At 41.1% G+C, this 22,090-nt stretch overlaps 1 protein-coding gene across 1 annotated transcript; it reads right to left on the reverse strand.

Annotated features, from left to right (window-relative positions):
* Positions 1 to 62: 62 nt before the first annotated feature.
* LOC126921841 (protein unc-79 homolog) lies at positions 63 to 19,701 on the reverse strand. The gene is given in 48 exon segments (XM_050733755.1): positions 63 to 413; positions 505 to 627; positions 700 to 840; positions 911 to 1,175; positions 1,236 to 1,411; positions 1,497 to 1,652; positions 1,712 to 1,939; positions 2,329 to 2,580; positions 2,820 to 2,970; positions 2,972 to 3,127; positions 3,215 to 3,355; positions 3,432 to 3,545; positions 3,625 to 3,872; positions 3,942 to 4,030; positions 4,106 to 4,282; positions 4,398 to 4,493; positions 4,553 to 4,860; positions 4,941 to 5,248; positions 5,349 to 5,622; positions 6,229 to 6,418; positions 6,502 to 6,643; positions 6,716 to 6,947; positions 7,038 to 7,159; positions 7,223 to 7,371; positions 8,193 to 8,306; positions 8,853 to 9,047; positions 9,136 to 9,337; positions 9,419 to 9,600; positions 9,682 to 9,839; positions 10,050 to 10,198; positions 10,267 to 10,439; positions 10,838 to 10,967; positions 11,276 to 11,419; positions 11,521 to 11,742; positions 11,835 to 11,977; positions 12,070 to 12,347; positions 12,432 to 12,608; positions 12,737 to 12,878; positions 14,701 to 14,925; positions 14,980 to 15,005; positions 17,605 to 17,819; positions 17,939 to 18,171; positions 18,253 to 18,438; positions 18,536 to 18,625; positions 18,706 to 18,876; positions 18,934 to 19,095; positions 19,168 to 19,287; positions 19,352 to 19,701. Coding segments are annotated over 48 exon segments (8,286 nt in total). The 5' UTR covers positions 19,374 to 19,701; the 3' UTR covers positions 63 to 224.
* Between the last annotated feature and the right edge of the window lie 2,389 nt (positions 19,702 to 22,090).

Genomic DNA, 22,090 nt, shown 5'->3' on the forward strand with positions numbered 1-22,090 from the left:
TACGTGTCTTATTTGCAATAATCAAAATTTCCACTACATGGAATAAACAAATGACTACGAAATTTTAATATAATAAATATATTTTGTAACAATTAACAAATTATTATTGTTATACAGAATGCAACATTCATCTAAAATAATATAGGAATCAACGTTTTCGAAAACGTACTTTATAAAACATTTTCCGATCAACTAGATAGTTTATTTTCTTCGACTTATCTCTTTTAAATGGAATAAAATTGCGTGGCCGTGGAAGATTGCATTTCTATTTGTCCCATCTTGAACTGTAATCGATGCAACCATCGTAAGAGCGTGGCATTTGATTCTCGACGAGAGGAGGCAAAGTGTTCGGACATTTTGTTGGGTGGAAAGTCTCGACAATTTTGCAAACGCACTTGTAAATGTCCTGGTAGCTAATTATATATAAATTTTTCATGTAAAGATCATCTTTCAAAAACGGAATTATTGGAACTGAAAACGAGCCGTTTTAATAATTCGTCTCACCTGAACATGATGCGAATGTAGTATGGGGCTCCAAAGGGGTAACAATTTACTTAACAGGATGGACCCACACTCAAGAAGAGCCTCGAGTAGACTCAGGAAATGCAAATTCACCATCTCAGCCAACTACAAAGGCAATTTTTTATTTGAGAAAAGAGGAGTTCTACTTCTGAGGACTTTTATGAACTGTTCACTTACTACTTTTGAGAATTGAATCAATTCCAATATACAGGGCGTTATCTTGCCCCAGAACTCCAATAAAATATTCATCGTAATATTATGACCCTCGCTATTCGATGGATTGTTTTTCGACAACTCTTCCAAATACATTGTCCACAACTAAATACAAACAACAACGATACTGTCAAATTGTATCCATAGATTTTAATTAATATACACAGATACGTACTTGACACAATATGAAAGCATGAAACAATGAAGACATGTGTAAGACCGATGCTTTAGATTGTTCTGGGAACCCAGCGAATATGACTTGCACATGATCTGCAACATGGCAAGATACTTCCTGCGGTATCGGTTGCGCAGATGGAATCGATGGCCCGTGGGTGTGCGTATTATTATTGCCAGCATACATTGCAGTGTGCGTGAGAGAGCCTAATAAGAGCCAGGATAGTAATCTGATGTGTCCTATACAGTCTACGTACTCTCGAGCTCTGAAAATGACATTAACTTCAGCGTTCTTGAACTTATCTTAGTAATTCATCTTTAATTACCCTTGTTGTATCATCGAAGGTGCGCTGTAGAGCCATGGAAGATATCGAGCGACAGCTCTGTTCTCTATATTATTGCCTCTAGTAATTTCTATCGCTACATATTGCGCGAGACCACATTTCAATATACCACCCAATGTATCCTCGTTTAATCCAGCCTGCATTCCCTTGCTGTAGCTCTACATCATCGGAAAATTCATTTAAAAATTATTAGTCTCGTTATTTGTCGTGGCTACGACTATTATTTCATGTTATTTCGACTACCTTCACTTTACTCAAAGTGTGAAAGTCTGCCAAGAAATCGAGCACATCTGACAGCTGATTCTTCAGTGACTCGGAGGCGTTCGTATTGTAAATTGGCGATACGTCCGTTTGGACGTTCTCCAAAGCGATCGTGTTAGGTAACGAGCCTCCAATGTCCTAACCATATTGAATCATAAATTACCCGATCATTATTTTTTAACAACCTTTCCTCTTACCTGAAGCACGAAGTGCAGAAGCAACAGAAAATTCGAATCCGGTAACGTGGTTTTGAATTTAATGGCTTGAATTAACTCGAACACGATGGTTCTTCCAAAGAAATGTTTGTCTCTGTCTCTAGTGAAGGCTCTGTGACAGAGGTAGCACAGATCCGTCAGGTAACTATACTTTATAGTAGAATTCTGAATGGCGTAGCTCAATACCTTGGCAAAGGGATCCAGCATGCCCTGTAAACATATCGCAACTAGATATTTTTGCAACAAAGATCTATAAAGCATTTAAAAAATTCCTTCCTGGGCCACTGTCTAACCCTTGACCTTGTCAGGTGAAAGTTGATATTTTTTGAATGAAAACACGAGTTTCCAAATAATTTAGCTAAACCAGACCCAAAATCATAAAACAGAAACTCGCTGTAAAACCGTATCATAAATCTGTCTCGAACGAGCATCAAACGATCTCTTAGTCATCGAAAATTCCCGATCATTGCATCGGCCAGCCAGAAGGAATAAATCCTCCGGCACATTTACGTCTTTCCTATAGCGACGACGATCGCGCCGCAACGATAATAATCGCGAACATCCACGGACAGGTTATTTACGAGCGGCGAACAGCTGACCTTCGACTGTTGAATGCTCGGGACCTTCAATAAAGAAATCATGATCCTTAATAACGAAGTGGTGTCTTCGATGGATGAGAGCATCAGCACCAGCCTACGGAACAGGCCATCGAACTGCGTCAGAAGACCGCTCCAGGTTGCTGCACCTGGACCCAGACCTGCTTCTAGCGGCAGACAGTCCAGGTAGCACGCTATGTTGTATAGTATTGTCGGCAGGCGTTCCATTGGCAGAGATTTCTTTGCGTTTAGGGCCTGAAATATGAGGATACGATTATTCGTGATCGTTATAGGTTGATAGCGATCAGTGGCAATTCTTATTGATCGTGACAAACACTCATATCTGGATATATGTTTCGTAAAAGATTGTCTTATCGATTTTAGTCTCAATCTTCTTTTGTGAATTTTATGACCAAGGTGCGATTTCTTGCATAAATTATGTTAGTCATGACGTTTATAGCAAACTTGCAGACTTGGAATACGCATAAAAGTACCTCGAGTAATAATTGCAGAGGTGCTATCGGGTTTAGTTCGTTGAAGTCGACCAAGGCCTGAGTAACACTCTTGAAGAACTGCATTCTTGTAGATTCTGGAAAATGAAATGGATTGTCATAGGTTCCATATAAGAGGTCGTGAAATCTTCGCACCATTTAAATGCGTTTGGAACATCTGCAAGAAAACTCCATTAGGCGCCAGTTGATGTAGAACACAACGGAGGAACTGATGCGCAACGCTGATTGCGCCACCGGGCAAATGCATGTTGGTCTCACTTTGCCAAGGGTACATCGCATTGAGGGCCACCCTGCAAACGAAGATATATCATCGAGACACGTTTTTGCAGTGTCATGTTATTTGGAAATAGAACGATAAAATAAAATTCGAGTCAGACTTTGTCACGACACGTAGGATTTCTGGCAAGAGCGGAGCTGCCAAGGATGGTTCACGATGGATGAACGTGCCTAGGTTGATGATGCATAAACCGAGTTCCTCGTCGGAATATTCCTCCTTTATCGTCCCACATTCCGAACACCTACGACAAATGTAGAAACCAAATTATGCATCATGCAAAAATAAACATTTATTATTAACAGCAAACTAAAAGCTACCTCTCGTAAATGCAGTCGTCTCCGATGCGGAATAAACTTTGCTTCAAGCTAAAATCAGCGTGGTAGGCTTGTTGGGATGCGACATCGAAGTTAGGTTGCAGTTGAGCACCGGACCTATGAACGATAAAAGAAGATCGTAATGTACGATCTTAAATCTCGAATAAGAGTGTTAGGAGTGTCTTCTAAAGTTTACCAAGAGTCTGTACGTCTGGATAATGGGCCATCGTGTCCACTGATACTATCCTTTCGAGGCCTGTCTCGTTGAATACGAACGTGATCCTTTACTCTACCTCTTCGATCAGGATCGAACACTCGAGAAGGGTAATCTGAGGATTCCATCGCTGGAGGCGGTGATTCTAGAGCTACCTGCTTGGTCAGTCTTCTCGGACTCGCTGATCTACTTGAGTGTATCTCGTTCGACGTTGGAACTAGAGATGCCGACTGAAAAATCGACATTTTTTTATTTTTTGTATAGATAGTAGGATTTGCGAAATGAAAAGTACTTTTTACCATATTCTCAGACGTTGTGCTATCTTGTTTCACCGGTGGCTGTGCTTCGCCTTTACCATTTTCATTGTTATTGCTAAATCTATTGGAATCTGACAAATTTGACAAGGTATTATCGTCAATTTAAAAATTATACTGACTTTTTCTATCGAATAATACAATTTTACCGCCGATTTCTTGGACACCGAGCGCTTGACGAACGTGCTCGACCAAGCCACTGAAGTCTCTGTGAGGCCCGATAGGTAACAATCGTTCAGGCATAGGAAATTCCAGCTGTGATATGCTTCTAGGACTCGTTACGTCGCTGGACATACACGTTTCACTATCCTGATCGAACGAGGAGCCTGAAAAGGTTATTTCATTTCTTTCTTATTCGACATTGTGTTTTTTTTCTATATCTTCGAAATAGTAGCTAGAATTGTGAAATAGTATGGCGTTTAAAAATCTACAAATACTCACTGACTGTTAACACATCCATCTTGGACAAAGGTGATTCAGGCGAGCCATAAGTATCCTCGCAACGTAGAATTCGTTGACCTACGCTTGGTCGTGGAACTATAAAATTATCGAATCGATGAAAATTCCATTTGTCTTTTGTTAACAAAGATACTTACCAACTGGACGAATGGTAGTTCCAATTGGTAGAAGTCTTTCAACCGTTGGCGTGGTTAAGGGATAGGGAGGCCCGTGCCAACTCGGCTGCTGGCCATTGTCGGTGCTCGTGACTTGCGAAGATACCGAACTGACTGCTGGAGAGCTCGAATGGTCACTGCTCGTGACCGTAACCACTTGACTTGGAGACACAGGCGAACCTATGGTCACACTTTGCTCTATACGCTTCTGACGACCCAGTTGTTTAGTATTTGGCGAATCTGAATTACCGGAGCCTGTTGGGGGTATCTTTTCTTTTTGGAACTCGAATCTGTAGCGTAATCATATTCGTCTTTGTCAGTACGAAGATGATACAGTGACGTGTTATAGTAACGAAATGGATAATTTTACTTTTGAACTTGAGCTGGTAGGGTGGTTGCGAGAGCGCTGTATAACTCGAAAGGCTTTGAGGAAGCAGTGTCTCCGTTGAAAGCTATCTGTACAGTGATGTTTCTTTCTTGGGCTGCTTTTTCTGGCGCTGGCTTCTCTGGAATCGCTTTCTCTAGAATCCCTTTTTCTGCCCTTTCTGACATTTTTTCGATTCTGGACACGGGAGAGTACCTTTGTAGATCTGGTTGACCACTTAGCAACGTACTCGTCACCATCATTTTTACGCCCTCGTGAACGCTCCACTTCTTTTGGGGACCAGTTTTTGTACTCTATAGAAAAATAATAGAAAGCTAACTAGCGTCAAAGAACGTTTATTGGTGGCAAAAGAAATGAAATTCTGAATTATTTTAAGATGAATCTTCTAAATACCTGATGAGAATCCTCCTCGCTACCAAGAAACCAAGTGGGTCGGCTGATCCCTTCAGATTTCCTGATGACGTTCTGATTATTCCAATCCATTTTCGTCAAGACGTCGGTGGTGGTTCTAGATCCATGGAGCGAAACACTTCTGGTAACAGCAGTCGGGGTTTCCTCCAGTTCGCCGAGCGATCCACCACTGCTGCCATGCAAGGTGCTGTCAGATTTTGGGCTCTCGGGTATTGCAGCCAGCTCGGACTCCGTATCATCCGCATTGATCGAGTAGCTTTGCAGAGCATTCACAATAGCGGAAATTGTAACAAGCAGCTACTGGTGTAAGCACAGGCACAGATGTATCATGATGTAATTCTCTCTGGGTCCTGGACTGTATATTCTCAAGATACTCTAGGTAACTCTAGAGCCTAGAATCTGCTAGATTCACTATTCGATTAAAAGAAGGGAAGGAAATTCTACTTGATGTAAGAAAGGTCACCTCGTAGGTTGTATCTCTTAGCTTTTGCTATTGCTACTTCGTTCCATGCCTATAGTAAAATACGAGAGAATGGTGGAAGTATCGATATCTTTGTTCCCCTGGTCTTGAGTCGTATCGTGAAAATGATTCTAAGATCACTATAAAATAAAGTAAAAAATAAATTTTGAATAATCTTTTGACAACTTGCTTCAGCTATTCTTAAAAGAACATGATCATTCTAGATGAGATGATGATGATAAAAATCTGAAACAGAAGTCGAGAAGTGCAGAATTCGCAAAGACGTCAACGTGAAACATTCCAAGCTGAAGTAGCCTAATGCTCTACCTTTCCATGGGGAATCTATGATATTGACTAGGATGCAGTATCGCTAAGAACTAGGAAATGTGTGGATTAAATAACCTGGAGTGTTTGTTCGTGTAACGGCAGGTCGTTGTGCTTTCTTCCCAATGAGTCTCCATCTGACCATGCGTCGGTCCTGGACTCCGTTGATGAACCGATACCATGGGAGTCCTCATTGGAGGACTCTCGGTGTTCATATCTCCCATACCCATTAACTCATGGTCTACGCCTAGAGACGGTTGTGACACATCTGAAATTCAACAGAACGTTTTGTGAAGTCCAGTTTTCTTGTAGGGATGTACCTTTTATTTCAAAACTATTATCTGTGTATACCACGTGATCTGGATGGCGGACCACCCATCACTACGGTAGCTGGTATTCTTTTGCATTGATGATGCTGCGTGTCCAGGGTGTTTAATACGATCTTGATTAACACTTGCAACTGGCTACACCACGGTTGCTGGCCATACTGACACTAGGCACAATGAGAAATGAATACAATTCGATGAAAAGGATAGAAAGATATTTAAAAGGCTGCCCATCTCACCTTGTACAGTATGACGAGAAGAGACATTAACCAAGATCGTCTGTTATGGGGTTCGAGGTACCAGAGACTGTAAGTTGGTGTTTGATGATCAGATGGAGGCACACCTTGCGGTGGACAAGGACAATGTTGAAGGATAGCTAGAACCGGAGGTGTCATCACCCATCCCATCACGTGATTCTGGTCTAGTAGTTGAGGAAGATTCGCGATGAAAACGTTGAATACAGGGGAAACTCTGAAGAGAACCACGGAATTGTTACTTTGGTAATTGGTGTTGTTTCTTCTTTCTATTCTCCTTTTTATTATTAATATTATTATTGAATACCTTAATCGTTGTGGAGAAGTATGAAAAGTGCGTTCAGTTTGGTTGTAACCTAGGAGAAGATACAAATGGCGTAGCACGATTCCTTGCGTTTTTGACAGGGGTTTCTCATCCGTTGGATAAGCCTGTATTTATCAATATATTCTATTAATAACGGAGGATTTTGAATGACTCAATTGTTCATTTACCTGGTCTTGTCTAGAAAGGAATTGCATCAACAAGAAGACCAGCAAATGCATGGTTTCTTTGTCAGCTTCTTCCAAATCCACAATTCTGTGGGTGTACCCTGGTAATGCGCTAGCCTCGTCCACCATATTTAAAGAATGAACGTGACCATCTGTAATATCGAACGCTAGTAAATATGGTACTTAATCAAAGTTAATCGAGTGAAATAAAACGATTGAAGTTCATAGAAATCTTACCACCATCGCTTGCATTTTAAAATTTTCTAAGACTTTCGTTATCTGCGATCATGCACAAGCAAAGCCTCTCTCGATGTCATCAACGAATTTCTAAGGTTACAAATCTACCTTACGTTGGTCAACACCGGGAAACTATCTACGAACATTCACAGTTATTAGGGTAAGCGATCTACCCACTAGCAAGAAGAAGAAATCCATCGATCAACAGATAAATTGTCCAAAGGAACTAATACGCTAATTTCTACTCGCTACAACTACACAGAAAACATTCTCTTTCAACTTCTAAAAATCTCAATCAAAATCGTCGGTCTTACGGACAAACTACGCTCAAAACAACGGGGGAACAAAAGAATACTCTCAATTCTGAAATTGTCATTTCCCTCGAACGAAACTCATCGCTTACAATTAGCTTCATAGCACAAAACCTACGCAATGCAAGAACCAAATTCCCGTATAATCAAATCGATCATCATGACAAAGGAAACACCTTTAACCCTTTTAGTTTAGTTAGTTCATATATAAAAAGAAAATGTCTAAAGCGAGCTCCTTAAAAGGAGGCTGACGAACCATCAAACTTACCACAAAGGTTCCACATCGAACATCCCCAAACATTATCGCGTTTCGCGTACACAGAGGGGGCAAAGGGGGTGTATATGTGTACGTGTATACGTGAGAACATAGATAACACAGAGGAGAACGGCCACGTCTAAGGCTAACATCAGCAACGCTACTCTACCTGGTATACTGTTATTAGGTGGGGTGGACCCCAGCAACTGACCCAGTCCGAATCTGGAGCTCTTGCGCTTCAGGATAGGCGCCGAGTATTGCCGGCTGTACACCTTCTCCTTTTCTGCGCGGTTCGACACAGTGCAACACAATTGAAAAACGCGTGTGACAGGTCAGGACGTGAAGTGGTTTTAGACGTGGTTTTTACATGGACGATCGACTAGCTTTCTGTAACTCTAAAGCTAAGTAGCCAGCAAGAGAGTCGATAGAGATCGCGAATTGTCGGTCGTGAAGTCCTTCGAGAGTTAGGGATTCCCCTTTGGTAATAGAATTTTGGAATATACAGGATGTCTCGAAAGTATAGATCGATCACGTGGATCATACTCTGTGTAAGGACTATAGTTTTACTAATATCGGAATCCTCAGCTCTCTTTAAGGATTCATTCGACTTTAACGGTATTCTGAAAGAATATGATAAGTCTGTAATCTGACGTGACTCTCAACTTTGCAAGTCAAGATCAGAGGGACTCTCTCTGACTTGGACTTGGACTCCTATGTCTTCGAGTCCGACTCTTTACTTTATCCTTTAGACTTTCATGATTCATCGTCGATAGTAATCAATTTGAAGTGAATCACGATATGTTGTTCATGAACCGTGAGATTCGTGTACCTTGCTTAGTGTCCTGTCGCGGAATCATCGACGCCGGCGCTGACATGGTGCGTTTGTAGGGCCATTTCGTGCCAAAACTCGCGCTCAGCGTCTTTATAGAGTTTGTCCCGCTTCCATCCGATTGGGACAGAGCTTCCTGTGCTCTGTGCACCTTCTTCATGAAGATTTCGCTGTTCAGATCCGTGTTTCTGAGATCTGCGAATCGATTTATTATGATTAATATACATAGTGTACTAAGACCACTTTGGCAAATTCAATTTTACAGCTGAGTTTACAAACTGACCACGTAGATATGGTACATCTCCGGATCGTTCCAAATTAATTTGAGCCTCGAGAAACAAAGCATCGAAACGATTCAAGAAAAACTCCCAAGTTAAAACATGTCTGTCGCTGAGGCTATTGTGTAACTGATACAGTGATTGGAGTACCATTGGACGATCGACTATCACTGTATCGAATTGAGTTTCCAAGCAGAGAATCAGAGACTAGAGGTATTTAAATTAAACAAATAAATATTGTGTCAGAATAAATTAATAGATACGACTTGTTATGTATGCATATCTTACTCTCATAGCTGTATCATGGATGGTACCAAGGTACAAGGTGGCTCTCTGAGCAACATATACGTTGCTGTCGTCCATGCTCGCGACCAGGTAACAGAACGCGTTTGCTAGAGCAGCTTGCAGACTCATAACATTTCTTAGAGGAGTGGAGTCCATGAATCTAGCTATTAGTGTGACTCTTTCGACTGTTGAGCGTTAATAAATTGAGCAATTGATTTCATTCAGTTAGTCGACCTCCTTCGTCCTATAGTGTTTAATCGTTATACCTGCCACGAATCGAACGCGCCAATCCAAATTATGGAATTCTTCCTGAATCAGACGCCAGAAAGTATCCGTTCCACACGGTAAAGTAACGCAGTGGAGTAACAACGGCACGGTGACCTGGGCTATGTGAGAGTGTTCGGCGTTTAGGAGTTCCCATAGACTGTCGAAGGAAAGAAGCACAATTTAGTTGGAGAAAATCGTTTAAAGTCACTAAAACGGAGAAATATTGTTACTGAGGTGCAACGAATACCTGATGTTTCTATTCATCTGAAAGTATAAAGATGTTGTTGATAAGGAATAGATAAATATCATCTTCCACGGAAGATGTTATATTCACATATTAAAATTCATAAGGAATAATCTTACTTACTTTTTTATCAATAAATTTTCTTGGCACCATATGAAGAATCCTTGATGATCCTTCACCGCCATGTTGAAGGCATCTCCGTAAAGGCACATCACGTTTAGACATTGAAGCATATAGTAGAGTATGTCAGGCTTGTCAATCGTCATTATCTCCTATGAATCGGAGAAATAGAAAACAGTTTCATCTCCTAAAATATTATCAATTTTTACAAGTACTGTACCTTCAAAAGCTTGTGTATGTACTGTAGTTGTTCAGGAAGATCCTCGATATTAAATCGAAACTTTCCAACGGAGGTGTGCCAGAAGTCGTCCGCCTCATTTTCTGGACTTAGATTCAAAGGTTGATCATTTTCTCCTATCAATCGAGGTTTGGCTACGCTCACGGTGGCTGTGGCTGCAACAGAGATTCCTGATCCTTACGAAAGGTCCTTGATGACTATGGAGAGATTGGTAGGATAGCTAGGCAAATATTAAATCTGTGGATTTACGGGATTCGAATATTTCGCGATCCGAAGTAGAATAGACCCATGCTTGGTCAGGCATAAAACGCACGATTTCCCTCGGTCGATAAATTCGAAGTTGCGTTGATCGAAGGTATCGACGTAATTCAGAAAATTCGCCTTCAAATAATTTAAGTTAATTCTACGTTCATTGCAATTTTACATGATTTTCAGTAATTTTAAAATTCCACGTCGAACACGGTATTCGAAATTTGATAATTATTTTTCGATTAACCACGTTCGAACTATTTCAAAAATACGAAAGGTAGAACCAGGCGAATTTATTTCTTACCCACGTCAGTCTCAGAAAGGGTAACTGCTCGAGCAACAGCTGACATGACCTTTTCCGTTGGCATGATAGCTGCGAGATCCAGCTGCTCCGAAACTGTCTCTACTGTGGCTGTCATGATCTGTTCGAAGAACTGATATAAACGATCAAAGTAGCTACCTCCGGTCACATAGATTAGCCTACCGTGTTAATGGTTCACACAACGCCATTTTGCAGTAGAAGAAGAGAGACAGAGAGAGGCACACACAGTTTTGTATTTTTTTTGTTTTTGTTTTTGTTAGACGAACAGCATGCTGCGTATTTTGTTGTTGCAGAAAGTGTTTCGCACAGAGAGATAGAAAGAAAGACGCTGTGTCTCTTAGGCAGTGTAACAAGATCGTGTAACAAGATAATAGAACATCTCAAATTTGTCAACGAGTGAAGTTTATTATGGCAGTATACCTGAGGCATGTGTGCAAGAACGCCACCGACCGAGTGCATTTCCGGCACTGGCATACTAATTACCACGTCGGATTTTGAGTCTCCTTTTCGCGCTGTCTCTGGACTTTTACGTCCATGATCCTCCGCACTTTCGTCGACGATTTTCTGAACGTTAGAAGACAGTTGAATTTAAACAGAAAATTACAAAAAGACTTTAAGCGATCTGGTTATCTGATCATCACCGAATGTTAGCATAAGGGACTCACGTCAGGCGGATAAGCTGGATTTTCCGGTGCCATGTAAGTGACTAATTGCAGGCATAATTGATGCCAGATCACGCTAGATTCACAGTAGGTACACTCAGCGACCGCGTTGCACACGTGGCAGTTGTTCCAATTCGAGGCAACGATCGATTTCATCAATCGACACGCGTCCTTGCAAACCCACGTGTTAATCCCTGTGTGCTTATCTATGTTCTGCAATTCCATCTGTAATATTTGATACATTTCATTAGATTCCTCGTTCATTCCTTCGTAATCATATCCTACTCTTGGATTTGTATCCGCAAAAATGGATGCACCTGTTTTAATAATATATCGAGCATAAGAATGCAACAGGATAAATTCAACTCCGAATTGGTAGTGAATTCCATGTGTCTCGGTGTTGGGACAACATCGTCGGACAATGGCGTCGATTTTCCTGATTCGTTTTCGACCACAGAACCTGTACATATTACACATTAGTAAACCCTTCACTATCATGAAAACGTGAACATTCACTTCCTTTACGAATCGGTAATTGTCATTTCGACGTACAAATAGTATTTCCTTCCTCGTCCTTCTTCTTCTTTCCTTTACTAGGCTTCTGCTCAGACTCGGCAATGTTCATGGTACCCATAACAGCCACGCCATCGCTGAACATGGAAAACAGTTGGCACAGAGGAATGCTGATCTCCAACATAGTTAGCGTTTGCAGCCAATTCAGAGCTTGTTCTTGAACCTTTGCGCAAGTGTTGACAAATCGTTTCGCCACGAAATTGTACATCTTCTTAGCATCGAATCCTAGAGGACTCATGTCCCGATCCAAAATTTTACTGGAGACGATAATCGGATAGTTTTCAACATTTTCACCAAGAATTTTCCAGGCAAGAATCGTTATTGAGCGAAGTATTTCGTACCATAAAATCATCTTTAATTCGTGCAGCTCGTACTCCGGTACGTCGTTCACCATGGCCTCCATCCAGTGTGGCATCACGTAGTCCCAAACGTCTGGGGTAATTACTTCGTAGGGGACTAAGCAGAACAAGCGATTTAGGCCATCTTTTAAGTGCGACGTCCTCGAGGCCAATGTTTCCCTTAATTGCAATCATTCGTTTGTCAAAATCAGCTTTATTTAGGTATTTTTCTTTGTAAAATTAATTTCTATGGCTAAATTAATTTTATTACTCCTCGAATTCCTAACAAGAATTTTCAACATTCGCACCAGTGTCCTCCGACTCGAACGTAGTCCGCCGGATGTGGAAGAAGACAGGAAATGAAAACTTCGTAATGAGTTTTCATCACTTCCGACAGCCATCCACAGACGTATTCGGTCTTCAATTTCTCCAATGCACTCTCTGCTTGCCCTACGGTAAAACATCGCGATAGATCAGACGTGGTCCTTAAGGAAACACCTCTTAAAGTACGTTTGAGAATATCACTGGTCGAATTTACCGTAGAAACCGGGTACTTTATCAATTCGTGTGTTTTCGAATGGAAACGATAAAAAAGCGGAATTTTGGATCACACAGCAAACACGGGGAAGGTACAAAGCTATTGAATCTGTATTAGCAGTGTTACTTCGACAGCATGCAGAAAGTATCATTGAATCTCTGAATCAATCACCGAAGGAATTTTGAGAAACCGATCGATCCAATTGTATTCTTATTTGGGAAATTCTTCGCGAGTTTTAACATGGCTATTCTCGAGAAAGAATCACTACTTCGATGCATAGAAACTTCGCGCGATATTCTTTCAGCGTCGTCATTCTATGCATCGATCTTTGAGAGACTCGATCAGCCGCGACGCAGACGCACTCTTGTTCCTTATTTCTGAGATTTCTGAGTGGAAGCTCTTCGTGTGTGTGTGTGTGTGTGTGTATGTGTGACATGCACACGTAAAGGCAACTTAACGCATAGGCGTCAACCTAGCAGATCGTCGTCGAATATCAAGAATTTTCTACAGTCTCTGACCATCGAATGTAAAAGATGTCATTCTTCCAGGCAACAGTACTATGTTACAAACAGCAAATTATACTCTTTTCTTTATGCTGTTCAACTCGTTATTCAAAGTTCGGATGGTCGAAACTCGATAGCCGAGGGCTGTGTATTCACGTAACATCAAATATCAATTCTATCTATGAGAGAAGAAAATTCTATTGGTGTACTTCAAACTACACAGTGACGAAGTAAAGGAATAAACTCTGAAACGATAAGAAATGAAATATAGAAATATCGCAGGAACAAGCTGGAACAGCTGCAAAGCTGACGCCTCTACGACAACGAATTCAACACAGGTAACATCGAATACATTGATTTACTGATACAATTTATAGACACACACACAAAAATAAATATAGGGAGAATTTAGAGAGAGAAACAGGAAGACAACATTGAAAGCTATTCGATTGGAATATGACGAACGGCGATAGTGTTCACGATCAAGCTCTTGTCAAAACACTAACAAATGTGTAACATGTGAATGTCTTTTTACCTAACCATGAGGATTATTCATATTCTCTGTTTCGTTCTTTTCTAGTCACCACTTTGTCTAACGTTAAATATCGTATAGAGTGTAAAACACGGAGTAGTAATTGTGTCGAAAGCATCTGAAGACAAAGCGAAAGAAAAAGAACGAAAACCAATGGAAAAATCGGCGATCCGCTCGAATGTGCCTACGATCGCGGCCAAACACTACCTACGGTCTAGTGATGGGCTCGAGATGCTTCGAATCTCGTCGAGTACGACGCTCGTGTCTCGTGTTGCCTCGACTCAGGCTACGGTTACAGTGAACGAGCTGTTGTTCTCACGGATGAACAACATCTGAACACCGGAATGCACACACTCGTAAGAATCTACATTGGACGTGTTTGTCAGAAGGACAATTCGTCGCAACATGTATTTACCATAACCACGGTTTAATAAAAAAAAGAGAAGTTTTAAAAAAAACTAAAAAGCCTTCAAAATGTCAAAGAAAGAAATTCATATCGTTTTGCAATTATTTGAAATTAGTCGACCTTTAAAAGATTCGAAGCAACATCGTGACATCATCGTCGTTACTCGACATTATCCAAGACCTTCCGCCGCCCATTCACTGCTCATCTACGTTCTACGTTCATTAAGTGTATAAATATGCGAAGTGTTAAATTACCAACAGAAAAGATAAGGTGCATAAGGCTTTTTTTAGTACCATCGAAAGAGTAGGCAGTAACATGAAACCAATGAAATAGCATTGACAATAAACGGCCGAGTATTTCGATCGAGGTTTCTTGATTCGGCGTGCAAAGCCCGACCAGCAGCCAGACACCGTATCTTCCAAGTAGCTGTCTCTCCTCCAACGTAGCCGAATCGAATTGCCCACCGCTCCCGCTACCAGAACCACCCCCGCTGCTCCCACCGCCGCTCCCTGGGAATCCTGCGCTTCCCTTATTAGTATTTATTTCCAAGATGTCTCGGTTACTATCCATACTTAGCGGTTCAGCTTCCTTAAGCAGGCTGCAAGTAGAGAGGAAACCTGGTCAGTGGGATGTGAAACGCGATCTACGGCCACGTCTGGTTGTGGTCGGCTAAACACCGGCAATTTTTCACGCGATAATTTTTTCAACAGATCGTTAAATATGATTTTTAACTGAGATCGACACTCTCTCGGTTAAATCTATCACTTGGAATCGATAGACGAAGGTTCTCGTTGTTTTACATTGAAATATTATCCGATAAATAGTTTCGTTCGTATCTCGAGTTATGGCAATAATAAGAGAAAGAGCGAATTTGATCGGAAGTGAGATTTATTTGCAAATGCAAATAAAGGAACAAATTTCAGTGCAACTATTACTTTCTATGTTGTTTCTAATTTTGATTGTGCCGCAATTCGAAGCTTCCACTAACGATTTCAGGCGAGCGAGAAAATGAAAGAGCACCGAACGTCGAAGAATCGAAGCTTCCACGTTCAATGGTGATTTGAATTCCTTCACGATCCTTTTCTTACTTATACTTGACTGAATATCACACCCTTTTGTATCACAAAAGATAATAAAGAATCGCGTGACGGTATCGATCGTGAAACAGTTCATAAAATTCTATATTAAACAACGACAATGTCGATCTACTATTCGGACATTCTGTGTTACAAATGTTCCAAAATAGAAATCCGATTAATCTACGTCGACCACAACGTCTGTTCGATCAGACGCGACTTTAGATCGTGCTCACCATAAGAAATTATATCCATTTATAATAGTATATAGACAATTAGATCGTCGAGAGAAATCTTGAAAGAATTCCTATCTCAAATGACAGCAAATGTAATTCACTGTTCCGTGTTCTATAATTCTAACTACGGGGACTCATGCTAGTTTCAAGATATCAAAACTACATGCAGTATTGATGTGTCGACATTCGAGAAATAAAATTCTAGACTATAAAAAAAAAGAAAGAAAGAAATATCAGTGTATAGAAGATATCAAGAATATCAGAAAAAAAGATCTCAGTGTTTCATAGAGTCCGCGATTCTATTATGAAAATAACAATTGAAAAAAAAAAAAAAAAACAGAGAAACAACAGATCCCCGGATATCCCGTTAAAAGAGTGTCTCTGTTCGTGCAGCATACCAGTGTGTCTCGGGTAATGGGTATCTATTCAAGCCTGCACCAGTGGGTCCGTTTTTATTTGTAGAAACGGTACCAAGCTGCTGGTGCGTCGTATCCAGGACGTGATACGGCGTGGTGTCCTCGCATTGCAACTTTAAGGTGCACTTTTCCTATGCTCTCTACTGTGAGGCTGAATGCTTCGGAGTCACGTGTCTTTCGCTTGTGGATAACTCGAAGAAAAACTTGTCCACGCTAGCCGCCATCCGGTTTCGAACGCTCTCCACGATTTTCGAGGCGACTTCGATGCTGCGCTTTTCATTCAACGTTTTCAATAGTCGATAGAAGCGATTTAGTGAAAGTTTGTTCACGTTGGTTATCGCATCTCGACTCCTTTAATTCGCGAGTCGGTGAATCACGTTAACGCTGGCTCTAAAATTTCTAGAATTTTGACATTTTTGCAAAGACAAATTTCTTATTTTGAGACTATATCCCCGATGAATCCATAGAGATTTTCGAAGTCTGGAGGCTTTAGCGTCTATGACGGATCGAGATGTACGCGAAACAATTTATTTATGTGATAAAAAGGAACGTGGAAGATACATTCTTGATCGGAATAGGGTGACATGCGACATCTCGATCGTTTCTGTGAATATTCAAACACAATAATATGGAGCATCGATTAACCACGTTTAATGGACATTACTGTAATCGAATATCGACAATTTATGCTACACGAAGATATAGCAGAACAGTTGCTTCGATGTATCCTAAGTTTCCATTGAACGTGGTTACAGCATAATGTCTTACCAAGCAGGATGGACCAGCACGAACAAACACGCAAAGCAACAATGATCCTGCGATCATTCGTTAGTACGCGTCATCGTGTTACTTTCGAACACATCGAAGATTGGACATCGTGGATAGTGATTAACAACCATCGTTTGGATGCGACCTGTTACCGCTAAATAAATAATTAACTGTCCCGTTAACTACAATTTTTAACGATAAATTTTTCTTCTTTTCAATGGAAATTTCTTAATATCGTAGAGTTACACACGTTATCAGAAATTAACACATAATTAATACATCATGGTCGCGATCTGCGGGTTGGTAAACACGAATGAAACCAATCGAACTGCATCAACGTGCGTCGCATACGTTCACGTCATCAAAAAACGCTTCTGTCGCAGAAAGGACTTTAACATCGACGATACGCTAGAGACAAGAGACTCTGTATCTTTCTTACTATATTTAGATAAGCATACGCTCAAAATTTAGGATATTTAATCGATAGAAATTCTCAATGTTTAAACGTATCAGAGATCCGTGTGAGCGAATCTCTCGTCTCTAGTCGCGACAACGTCTCATTAAACTCGTGCAAATTACAACGACTGTTAGTGTCCCTTGTCCCAACCATAGTCCCCATCCTTGTTCCGATATCTTTCGAACGTTAAGCGATACAGGATCTTTTAGCAAATAGAAAATGGATTGGAATTTAGGTGTCTCACCTGACGATCGCTTGTACCATATAGGTCTGCGTCTGAGGATCCAATTTCGATATGTGAGGCAACGCCGTGTGATACACATGGTCTTCACCTCGGCCTTTATCGTGTCGATTAGTGTGACATTTCTGGCAATAGCGAATCGGATGGTTTCCGTTGTAGCTGGCGCATTCGGTGGAGAAACAGACGCTGATCGCCGACTTGTCTGTGGCTTTACAGTTCTGACGTAATTTAGAAATGTTAAGAGGTGTCAAACGGGATTAAATTCTCGCTAGAAACACTTATTCTCGTGTCTGAATTTATTTTAGATTAATTTCCAACTAAAAACCATTCGACTCACCTTATTTTCGCATATCATCGACACCTGTTGCATGGGATGCAAAATGTCGTAGAACATTTGATTAGGATGCGCCCTGTGTATTTCATTCGCGCATTCGATACACAGGTACATAGGTGGTGGTGTTTCTGTAGCGAATGTGATAGATATTCGATGATCGTAACAAACTTTGCCAGCCTCGGCGTTGCCCGCGTTTGGACAAGAATCTCTTTGACAGACGAATGGTGCCAAATCATCTGCATATGTTAAATTCATATTTTGTATTTTATCGAACGAAGGTTTCAGCGGTATTATCAAAACCCAGAGGGGAAACGCACTTGCGAATTTCATTAGAACCGCCCTGCGATCGAAGAGATTCGGATTGAACGATGGCCAGTAGTAGAACAGTAATTTAGCTGCTGAAGCTCTTGCCGGTGCCGTGCCGTAAGCTACCACGCAAAGAATGTCTTTTACCACGCCTGGTTTCAGTGCCATTAGACATTCCAATAGTTGACAATGGTGAGCTAAACAATCATAGACGTTTAGACAATTTTTTTTTGTAATCTTTAATTACGAATACATCTCTGTATCTTATAAAAATATAACGATGACAATTAGAACCTGGGTTAGTGGAGTATTGAAAGATCATCATGATAACAGCTGCTATCGATTGACTAGCTGCGTTCTCCGTTCCATCCTCTGTTTTCCTCGCTATAATTAAAGGAACATATTTGAAATAATAAAAACATGTTTTAGTCCCTGCATCTATTGCACGAAACGAAGACACGTACTGATGGTGAATGGTAGAATGTAGAAACAGAGATAGTTGACGATATCTTGATGAAGTTCCACTGGAAGTACCGAGATCGAGCTGGCCGTGAGATAAGGTACATTGTCGATCATATCGTGGTCCAAAAAAGGCAAGAGACACGCGAGACACTGAAGCAATGCCTGTCCAAACACTGAAACATGGATTCTGAATTGCAAACCATCGAATAAAAACAAAATATAGGACAGACCTTGCAAACCGGTGTGAATAGAGGAAACAACATCGATCAGCTGAGTGAGCGCGTTGTACAGCTGTTTGTAATCCAAATTCGGGTAAAGAGCCATACGTTCCGCGTCGTACTTCTGAGACTTGATCATTTCGAAAGGTGCTTCGCGAACTTCTTTTAACAGAGCTACGAAACAAAGCATAAATTATCGAACGATTTTTAACAGACACGACAATAACACGATATTGAGATTATTACACAGCAGCATTTGAGAAAAGAATTTCACTGTGTTTGCCATGTCGAGACCAGAAGGTACAGGTTGACTACCGTGAAGAAGTCTCTGATAGTAGTCGTGCAGATTAGTTAACTTCAGTGAATCTGAAAAAGAGCAGTTATACGTAAATAAATATATAAAACATTGCGTCACTTTTCTAGTACTCACATGCTGCGAATCTGGTCCCCATTTTCTGTATTTTTTACTCCTTTTGTACTTTACTCGATTTTAGTTACCAAAATGACAAGGCCACGGTACACAGATGATAATCAAAACACCACGAATTTCACGTTACTCCATTGTCAACCACCTGCATTTCCTCGTTTTATTTGTCGATTTTTCCTCGTTTCCTAGGATGAACGACATAAAACGCCAGACCTCTGTTCGTGATATGTTTTGCAACTGCAGAATCAGCACGGGTCCATTCCAGCACAGTCGTCGATGGAGAATGAGCGCGCAGGTCGTATCGACCTGTTTGGGAGAGCGGCGCCCTCTCATCTTTTCATCCCCTTCCGGGGCAGTGCTCAGTTCCCGGGAAAATCCAAGAGACACGAACAAATTTGAAAACTACTGAAAAATCTTCATAGCTGATATCGATGTTCTAACGTAGATTCGATTTGTAATAATTAATCAGAGGTAGCGACGGATCTACCTTAAATGAAATCGAACACGATGCTACCAATGTTCGTCGAGTAATCTTTTTGCGATGGAAATTATATAATCATTTTATTCTTTATCATTTTTTAAATCGCTGACATCATTGTTTCGATCGAGCGATGTTGGCGCGTTTGGGAATCCGTTCCGACCAACGAGAAATGGAATCCGTCGACCGATGCTCGTTAAACGTGATATATATCATCGTCTAATGACGGAAAGCCGTCTGAAGACGCGTTATGTAAGAAGCTTCCGTGCGATCACGTAACTTCGATCGCATGAGGTTTGACAATTATTCCGTAATACCATTATCCTTGATCCAATGAGCTGCAATTACGGTCTTTAAGAGATTACCAGGTACCGTGGAATTTACGACAGAGCTGCATTAGTAAACGAGCCTCTCAGATCGTTACCTGTTATCGTTACTCCGTTTCGGAAAACGTTTCGAAACGTTGATAAGATAGTCACGTGTCTACACTGGTGATTAAGTGGTTTACTCTAAATTTTAGATATCCGACTCTGAATCGGTGATTCCAGATTCTATAATTTTCTTACTTTACATCTTTCAACCTAACCGGCTGTTTTTATTCTACGATTATGCCATATCAAGATTCTCTGATCATAAAGCGATTGAATAATAAAAACGAGTGAATGAAGCAAAGTCAGAAAACAAAGAAAAGTGTACCTGCCCTATTTTTCTCGTATGATCTTCGTGTATTACGTCACTATATCTATTTAAAGAGCCAGGCTAATGGAACCCATTTTTCCGGAACTGAGGGAGGGAAGATAGAAAGGACGGGATCAGGGGAAAGGAAATTTGAGAGGGAGGGAAGAAGGAAATTACTCTGTTGGATTCGTAGCTGTAAAAAAATCGTTCCTTGATCATCCGCAACAGTTGTCGAGCTAAACAATCCCACGGATTTCGTAGTGACTTTCGTGCTAAAGCACCGTGAACCAGGCTGTAACTGTGTCACGAGGGGTCGATTCTAGGCCGACCTATGACGTACGACTCGCAATCGATATCATCTAAATACGATGCACACTTGCGAACGGTGAAGTCATTCTCCGGAATACGTGCACTTTGCGCGCGGATGTTCGATCGCTACGCCGCGCCGCTTGTTAATCGAAATATATCTACGACGACACCGGAGCCCACCTTTAAATATACCTTCCGTGTCCTGTAATACGCGCTAGGCCGATCGATCTCGTCGACACCTGCTTTCAACCCGTCAACGTGTCATAACAATCGAATCAAAGCAATCTGTTCATTGTGACGTCGCCACGTCGTTTACGTGGAAACGTGACTAACACGTATTATTTCGAGAATTTTTATTTTCCGATGATGTAGAAGAATGGAAATAAAAATTTAATATATCGATAGCCAAAAGAATCGTTGCGAGATTGAAGAAAGAAACTGTTGAATTATAGAGGAAACGATATCTCGATCGGTAATTTTCGAATATTGGCAGGGACGAAGGACGAAACGATCAAATCGTTACGAAAAAATCCGTGTACCCAATTAAGTCACAAAATTGCTTTAGGGTGGCGGTGCGATTGAAATTAAACAAACGCGTGTGGCGGTCGATAAAATGATAGTAGAAACGTATTTTACCTGATAAAAGTTTCTGGTATGTTTGGAGGAGAAGAAGGGACCAGTGTAGGACTGCAACTTCGCGATAAAGGGGACGTAATCGCGAGGGGTGCGAAGGCAGGTGACTGGATCGATTTCTCTATCTGGCGCGCGCCTGTGTTCGAATGGTTGCAGCAGTGACGCAGACGCGAATCCACGCGAGATCGCGTGCTTCGCCTCGACAAAGCTATTTAAAAAGATATAAAAAGAAAAAAACCAGCGAAAAACGAAATACTACAAAATTCCATCTTAGGAATCCAAAAAAGTATTAAACGACGAAGAACACGTGGCAAGAAAAGAAGTGAAACTGAAAGAGTACGAAAATAAGCATCGCTACGAATGTGAAAAGGATGAAACGTGAAAAATTAAGAAGATACGATAAAGAGACAGAAAAAGGAAAAGGAGAATAAAAGACAAAATTGAATTGTCTAGATGAGACGTACGGCAGCAAACGAAGACAGAAGATACAGACATCGCGATGGGGTGAAAGAGGGTTAAAGCAAGACAAAGAGAGTAGAAGAAGTGGAAAAAAGATGGTAGAATGGATATACACACGAATGCCGGGTTGCCTAGGACACCACATGGACACCACGTTCGCGTTACGACGTCACGGGACGCGATGG

The sequence above is a fragment of the Bombus affinis genome, chromosome 11 (assembly GCF_024516045.1).
Source record: "Bombus affinis isolate iyBomAffi1 chromosome 11, iyBomAffi1.2, whole genome shotgun sequence".
NCBI classification, from domain to species: Eukaryota; Metazoa; Arthropoda; class Insecta; order Hymenoptera; family Apidae; genus Bombus; species Bombus affinis.